Here is an 8,316-nt window from a genome sequence, read left to right as displayed (position 1 = left end):
TCAAACTTTGAATCACCTAGACTCTTCCTACAACCATTCTGGAGTTGTTGATTTTACAGATCCACCTCATTCTGGATCCACACCTCGGCAGCCCCAGCCCTTCAGCTCTGAAAATTCTGGATCTGTTCCACACATGGATGAGGGAGACACGGTTGTATGGAATCCTGAAGAGGACCTAATTGGATTGGATGATGACAGTGACATAGTCGTTGTAACACTAAATTATGACAACACTGAAGAAGTTGTACAGGTAAGATCAGAAACACTTTGGCGTGATACGATTTAGATACTTATAGAAGTGATATGTGACATTTGAATTGAGGTAAAATAGTAACATATTATTTGGTAGAATTTACATAGTTTTTTTGTGATGTATTTTTAATCAACTGTGAAATAAATATCTATCTTAAGGCAAAGGTATGAATAGTTTAACACTTGTGTTGTGTGCTGTAATCAAACATAACTTTATATATTACAATACTGTACAACTTTGTCATTCAGGACGATCTCAGCAGTCCCTTTGGACACGGTTCCCCGATACTGTTGCCGTCAGCCAGGAGTCTCTTCTCATCACAAATGCAAACCAGTAATATGGAGGCAGGACAAACTGGCCAGGTGAAATGGACACAGTCAATACAACCCAGAGCTCATTTTCTCCTCTGTAATGAACAACTCAGTACCACCTTTTTTTTAAAGGTCATGCAATTATTACATCTTTTGAATTGAATACATATTTTTTTATTGAATTGAATATATATTTTTCATTTAATTGAATTGGTATTTTCTATTTAATTAAAAAAAATCATATGAAAGTATTAAAGTATGGATTAAGCAGAAGGGTTAGTGTTCCACCAGATCTTCCAAAGTTCTACAAATTAGCTTGGTAATCATAACATAGTAATGAAGAGAATATTAACAAACAAATGTCCAATCTGTTTGTAGAAATCTTATATTTGTATCTGTGTTGTTAATAATGGTTATTGCTTTATCTTTTACCCAGGACTCTGGCTTGATTCCACCCGAAGATTCTCACCCAAGTTCAAGCGGTCTACTGCCCCAATCTGTTTCAGCTGGTAACTCAGAAAATCTAGCAAACCATCTACATGTGTCAATTCGCAGGATCAAGGTTGTGGAAGATCTTTTGGCTGTGTTTATGGAAAACAACCTTTGGAATCAGACTTTAAAAATGGAGTTTGTGAATGAAAGAGCAATCGATGATGCTGGGGTATCAAGGGAGGTTTACACTGCATTTTGGGAGCAGTTTTTGGAACAGTGTGAGGGTGAAACAGAGCGAGTTCCCAGGTTGAGGCCTGACTTTTGTGAGTCTGAATGGCAAGCCATTGGACACATTTGGGTCAAAGGATTTCTANAGATCCCGACTTATTATCTCGAGATCCCGACTTATTATCTCGAGATCCCGACTTATTATCTCGAGATCCCGACTTATTATCCCGACTTATTATCTCGAGATCCCGCGACATTTCTGAAAAATCGCGAGTTACTTTTTTTGGGGGGAAAGGCATGTTTTTATGCGGTAAACGTGGGGGAGTGTGTCTACATTGATTATGGAGGACGACTTATATCATTTTCTGCGGTCCAGAGATGTCCCAGAGGAGGATATCATGCACATGCAAAGAGACAAGGTAAATATAATCGCATAAAACATTGTTTGATAAATATCCGCTCAGTGAAAAACTACGTTTGATAGCCTTAGGTAAGAACCGCTTTGTATTTTATCAAGAAAAACTTGTTTTATCTGTTAAAGTTTGACGACACATTCTGCAATTTATCTTCAAAAAAGGGGGTTACTATGGCAACGGCACAACAAATTATGCGACCCATAACTAGCAGCGATAGTGCTACACAAGAAGTCTTCGCATGGCTTTCTGAAATACAACTATTACTATATATATATATATATATATAAAGATGTGGATGTCTTTATTCTAATTATTTTTTTATGTCTCCAGGTGGACAAGGCTGTGCTGTCTATAATGACAGACGAACAGATGACCAATTACATCACTTCATATGGTGACAGAATAGCAGTTCTGTCTTTTTGTCAGCAAAGTACACTTATTGCAGAAAAAGATACTCTTCTCCAGAACTTAAGAGATAAAATTGGAGCACGGAAAATGAGATCTAGGACCAAAAGAGCTGTTTGTAGCACATCTGGTTTGTTCCAAATGCAAGGGGTGGAGATGGCAAGAGAAAGAAGTAAGTCAGCAGGGAGGACTTCGAGAAAAATTGAAATTGGGTGGCTTCATTTTCACATTGATGAATACCAACAAGTGAGAACAAGAAATGGTGGAGGAACGAGGCATGCAACAGTGGATAAAAGTACAACTGTTTCTGAAATTCTTGAAATGCGAAATGAGCTTTTTTTTCCAAATGGGACCTCCACCAAAGGGGTAATTGAAGACTTTCTTTTTGAAGTTTGTGACTTCCAAAAAAATCGGATTTCTTTAGATGAAACAGTCGGAAATCTTTATGAAAAAAACAAGCTGAAGCTTCTAAGGTTTTACATTTGCACAAAGAAAGAAGAAACAGTTCAGTATTCATCTGAAGAAGATTGTTAAAGTCCTGAACAACCAAATGACATGGATTCAACCCCAACAGCTAGAAAAGGATCTTTTGGTGAAATGGAGGATTTAAGTGATTGTGATGATCAAACTTTGAATCACCTAGACTCTACCTACAACCGTTCTGGAGTTGTTGATTTCACAGATCCACCTCATTCTGGATCCACACCTCGGCAGCCCCAGCCCTTCAGCTCTGAAAATTCTGGATCTGTTCCACACATGGATGAGGGAGACACGGTTGTATGGAATCCTGAAGAGGACCTGGATTGGATGATGACAGTGACATAGTCGTTGTAATACAAAATTATGACAACACTGAAGAAGTTGTACAGGTAAGATCAGAAACGCTTTGGCGTGATACGATTTAGATACTTATAGAAGTGATATGTGACATTTGAATTGAGGTAAAATAGTAACATATTATTTGGTAGAATTTACATAGTTTTTTTGTGATGTATTTTTAATCAACTGTGAAATAAATATCTATCTTAAGGCCAAGGTATGAATAGTTTAACACTTGTGTTGTGTGCTGTAATCAAACATAACTTTATATATTACAATACTGTACAACTTTGTCCAGTGGCGCAACTGCACATTATTCAGGTGGATGCGAAAACATAAATCGGCGCCCAAGTTCAAGCAGTCTACTGCCCCAATCTGTTTCAGCTGGTAACTCAGAAAATCTAGCAAACCATCTACATGTGTCAATTCGCAGGAACAAGGTTGTGGAAGATCTTTTGGCTGTGTTTATGGAAAACAACATTTTGAATCAGACTTTAAAAATGGAGTTTGTGAATGAAAGAGCAATCGATGATGCTGGGGTATCAAGGGAGGTTTACACTGCATTTTGGGAGCAGTTTTTGGAACAGTGTAAGGGTGAAACAGAACGAGTTCCCAGGTTGAGGCCTGACTTTTGTGAGTCTGAATGGCAAGCCATTGGACACATTTGGGTCAAAGGATTTCTAGACCATGGAGTCATTCCAGTGAGGCTATCGAAAGCTTTCATTTTAGCTTGTGTTCATGGAATTGAATCAGTGGATGATGATGTAGTGATCCCATCATTTCTCAACTACCTCCCTCTAGTAGAGAGATCAGCTGTTGAGAAGGCTCTACAGAGCACCATGGATCAAGGTGATGAAGAGGACTTGCTAGACCTCTTCACAAGGATGGGGTCCCACTTCCTGCCTCCCAATGAGAACATTCAGCAGGCCATTGAAACCATGGCTCACAAGGCAATTCTTCAAGAGCCAAAGTATATATTGGATTGCTTCTCCACATCCATGGCATGTGTACAAGTGGAACTTGCTGACAAGAAAAGTCTGTTGTCTTTGTATGAAAAAAAGAAGGCCTCAGGTAAAAGACTGTTACAGCTGTTTGAATCAGCAAATGTGACACTGTCCCAGAGAGAACAGACAACCTTTAACCACCTTCAACGTTTTGTAAAAAATGCTGATGAAGACAAGGCCGAAAAAATACTGCGTTTCTGCACCGGCTCTTCTGTAATCTGTGTTGACAAAATTCTCATTTGTTTCAACACTGAAACCGGGCTTAACAGAAGGCCTGTTGCTCGCACCTGTGGAGCGACCCTAGAACTTCCTTGCACTTATAGTTCTTACCCAGACTTTCGCACAGAGTTCGACAACATCCTCTTCAGTAATTACTTTGAAATGGACATAATTTGAAGTTGATGGGAGGTATTTACAGCACCTTTTTGTTTTGGTTGGAAATTTTGAATGCAGTTTTTTTTTTCTAAATTTCATATTTAAATATTTAATGCATTCAGTCATATAGCAATTGATTTTATGTTTTCATGGTTTGGCTGTATGTTTTTGTTACTTTACATTTCAATTGTATTTATTTTCAAAGATACCTTGTGAATAATACAAATTAATGTAAAAATTACTTTTCCGCAAGATTTTAAGATCTTGTTTTAAGTAAATAATTCCTTAATATTGATCAAAAAGTACTGTTTATATTGGAAGATTATTTAACTTATAACAAGATATTTTTCCTATAAGTTAATTTATCTGCCAATAGAGCAAGTACTTTCTCATCAATATTAAAGAATTACTTACTTAAAACTATGTGTTGCTGAAAAGTTACTTTTAAGTTAATTTGTCTTATTTTAAGTGTAATAGGATATTTTCACTAGAAACTAGACCAGAATTACTTGTTAAGATTTTGTTTTTCAATGTATGAAGAAGTGCTCCTTTGATTTTATCATATTCTAACCCCTTTTTTTGTAATTAAACAGAAATGTGTTCTCATTTTCTTTCAAGATGCTGTACTACAAGACAGATCTGTTGATGTAGCCTCTGTGCAATGTTGCTTTAAGCAGAGTTTGTTCTTTCAGTAAGGTTTACTGTTTAAGCTTTTAGATGTTTTTACAGATTTTTTAAAAAGTTCATAATTGTGTTTACAACCCTTATTAACTTCAGAGGCAAGAAATATGCATTTTGCTTTGTATCATGTTGATTGTTTCAAATACTTTTCCTTTCTTTATAGCATTTCAAATTTTAAAAAGTTAATTAATGCAACATTTATTTTAAAAATAGAATGGCAGGACAGAGTTTATCACTTAAAAGAAGCATTTTGTTTTGATCACAGAATTACATTTTCAGATAAATATTATTTATACTAAATACCCTTCTTTTCCTTTTATGTTTATCTTTGTTTGACAAGTAAGTATTTGCTTTCACAGTTTATTTTGATCTGAAACAGATATTGCATATTTAGAAAATGGTTGGAAGCAGTTGAATAAACTGACAGTTCATGAAATTCAAATTAACTAATATATTTCTTCATTGTCCCTTCTAGAGAACATAATGAAATACTTTTGAAAGAAAAGAAACACAGTTTGTTTACATCTGCATGCCATTCTAAGTGGGCTTGTAAAGGTGCTGAAAAATGTTCTTGCTTGCAGTCAGCACATTTTAAAGTGATGCAATGATTGCCTCTCTTAGATGCATATACAAGTTCAAAGCCTGGTAAGCGTCTGTGGGTAAGGTCAGATGGGACTCTGCCATAAGGATGTTGCAGAGGTCAAAGACATCTGGATCACATGGTTTGGTCAGTCGAGAAATGCACTCATTTTTGCATACTTCAACATGTTCCTCTTCAACAAGGCAAAGAAAGTCTCTTGTCCTGTAGAGCTCAGGTAATGCATACATCACATTGGGTCGACCACTGGGGACATTTCTGTTGTTTGATGGCCTGATGGAGTGTGCATTCCAAACCTGGGCAGTATCATCCAGCTCATCCTGTCACAAAGAACACATGAATATGAGAATCACATATACTCATCTGTCTTAAAATTAGTAACTTATAAGAGTCATAAATAGGGATAGGAATTCCTAAAAACTTTGCAATACCAATTTCATTATGATTATTAATTATTGATTTTATTTTCATCAATTCTCAATGAGTTAGAGAATAAAGTCTTTAATTTTTTTGTTGCTATTGTGTTCTTTTCTGTTTCCTTTTGACTCTTTATATGAGTTAAAAAAAGAAAAGGGAAGGGAAAGGAGCCAAGTGGGCAAAGTTTCAGTCAGGTAAAGTAATGAAGGTAATGGGAGGAGGGTGAGGAGTAGGGAAGCTTCTCTCCTATTGGTCAACAACAAGATCCAAGCACTGTGTGCTGAGGGAGTCTGTGTCAAAGATGTTGAGAGAAGCCAATAGCTTAGTAGAGCTGGAGGACAATAAGTTCTGCTAAATGTAATCTAATACTAATATTCTACTAATACCCCTCCTTCCTCTGATGAATGCAGAATACTAGAGGAAAAACATAAATCAAGTATCTCCAGTAGCAGTCATTCTTACAATCAATGTGAAGGGCGTGAGAGGGCCCTTCACATTCCAGGGGAATAAAGGTTGTCATTGCCTAGCTGAAACCCATTGCTCTGCTGTTAATTTTAATCAGTCCTCTTCCTTTAAAGCATTCAAAAATCTAATGATCAAACAAAACAGGTAAAAAAGCAAACAGAAGCAGAAATCTTAGGACAGAATGGAGCAACACTCTGATAACATTCTGTAATCCATTTTGGTTGTTGGCTGTTCAAATGTAGTCACCTGTTAAACAGCAGACTACATGTTTTTCTCCTTACATAGGATAAAATGTCTGTCTTTTATTTCCAAAGATTTAAATTCACAGTATTAGAGAAATGAGAGCTTGTAGGTCCCATAATTACACAGAGTGGCCCCAAAGTCCAGACATTAATCACTATAAGCAGCCATGACAGCAAAATCAAAGACTTGGCCCCTATAGCTCAGCTCTTTTCTTTGCTGGCCCCAGTGGACCCCAGATGCTTCAGCTCACTAACTGTAGACTCCAATATCATGTAGGAAGAAAAAGACAGAGACAGAGGCGTCACACAGCAGCAGATTCTGGGATTTAAGAACCCCATTCATCTTTGTCGACTGTACATGTTCCAGCACCTGTGCCATTATTAAATGATGATATATACTGCTCTGCCTGACCACACACACACACACACATAGTGTTTTATGAACTATTAGGATGCATGTCAAAAATGGAACAAATGGGTATGTGACTTTCCAAAGATTCTAGAGGCCTGAGAATCAAATGCTTTTTGTGTATTGCTTCCAGCAAAACATTAATCTATTGAATTTTTAGCTATGCCTACATTTTGGTAATTTTTATGCAATATATGGGGACATTGTCTGGTTTATGTGACTTATGAGTGCGATAACCTCACACACAGTTATTTCAGATCTAAGTGAATTGAGGATTTGTTGATAAATGCCCAAAAAACACATTCATAAACATCTTGCCAAGTTTAACACTTAGTTAATTATTAACAGTTTTTCCCCATGCCATTCTTTTATGTAAGACTAAGCGAATAGTATGAATTTCTATTGAACAATATTTTCTGACAGAAATTAGAGCAGATTTTATAAATAAAACCACCTGGAAAAAATATTTGCATAAACACAAAAATCAAATTTGACTAAACTGAGAACCTTACAAAAACAGAGAATGAAAATAAAATTTCCTATCACTGATAAAATTGCACCTTTGTGAATTTTAGAATTCAATAGTTCTATTTATTCATAGTTCTTTTTAATGGTAAAAGTAATTTTATTTATAAAGCACATTTTCAGCAACAAGGCAATACAAAATGCTTTGCAGGACTTAAAAGGAAATACAAACAAAATAACAAACCAAAAGAAAGAGGAAAAGAAGAAAAAGCTAATAATGTTGATCCAAAGTAAATAAACTAGATACCCCTGTTCATGGTTGGTAGATAAGTAGGTATCCTCTGGTCTAATTCCTTTTCTTGGTTGGAAGAATAGGGGTCTAAAGTAGTTGCTAAGGTAGTTTTTCTGGATTCTAGGTTCTGGGTTGCTAAATAAGTGTAAGTAAGTAATCTCTGGACTTCTGGGATGCTAGGTAAGTTTAAGTATTCTCTGGACTTTCTAAGTATGCTCTAAATTTGTAAAAGTAATGAGTATTCCACAATTTCTAAGTAATAATAAAAACTAAATGTTCCTGTTCTGGAAGAATTTTTTCTGGATTGTAAGTTCGTTCTAATTCCTTTTCTGGGTTGCAATAATAGGAGTCTCTCTGCATCTAAATAGTGAGTACTGTACAGTTTCTAAAACACTTTTTCTCAACCCCTGTTAGGCCAGTGCCCCTCTAGCCTTTATCCAGGTCCCTCACTGCCCCCCACCAAAGAATTTGTAGGCTACTTTGCACTGACTATTATTTTATTAT

The 8,316-nt window shown here is 36.2% G+C and overlaps 1 protein-coding gene across 1 annotated transcript; it reads left to right on the top strand.

Moving 5' to 3' along the window:
• Positions 1–1,945: 1,945 nt before the first annotated feature.
• LOC106935783 (uncharacterized) lies at positions 1,946–4,354 on the top strand. The gene is made up of 2 exons (XM_015016452.1): positions 1,946–2,914; positions 3,298–4,354. The coding sequence occupies exons 1-2, from the start codon at positions 2,889–2,891 to the stop codon at positions 4,262–4,264; spliced, it is 993 nt and encodes a 330-aa protein (XP_014871938.1). The 5' UTR covers positions 1,946–2,888; the 3' UTR covers positions 4,265–4,354.
• Positions 4,355–8,316: the final 3,962 nt, after the last annotated feature.

The sequence above is a fragment of the Poecilia latipinna genome, unplaced genomic scaffold (genome assembly GCF_001443285.1).
Source record: "Poecilia latipinna isolate Pla-1442-1.1 unplaced genomic scaffold, P_latipinna-1.0 Scaffold2022, whole genome shotgun sequence".
In the NCBI taxonomy this organism is placed as follows: domain Eukaryota; kingdom Metazoa; phylum Chordata; class Actinopteri; order Cyprinodontiformes; family Poeciliidae; genus Poecilia; species Poecilia latipinna.
This window is presented reverse-complemented; position numbering and strand designations above follow the sequence as displayed.

Excerpts from the sequence above, each read along its gene's own strand:
- LOC106935783 (XM_015016452.1), top strand. The coding sequence starts at position 2,889 with ATGACAACACTGAAGAAGTTGTACAG. Across the intron at positions 2,915-3,297 it reads ACACTGAAGAAGTTGTACAG|GAACAAGGTTGTGGAAGATC; the intron begins GTAAGATCAGAA and ends GTCAATTCGCAG.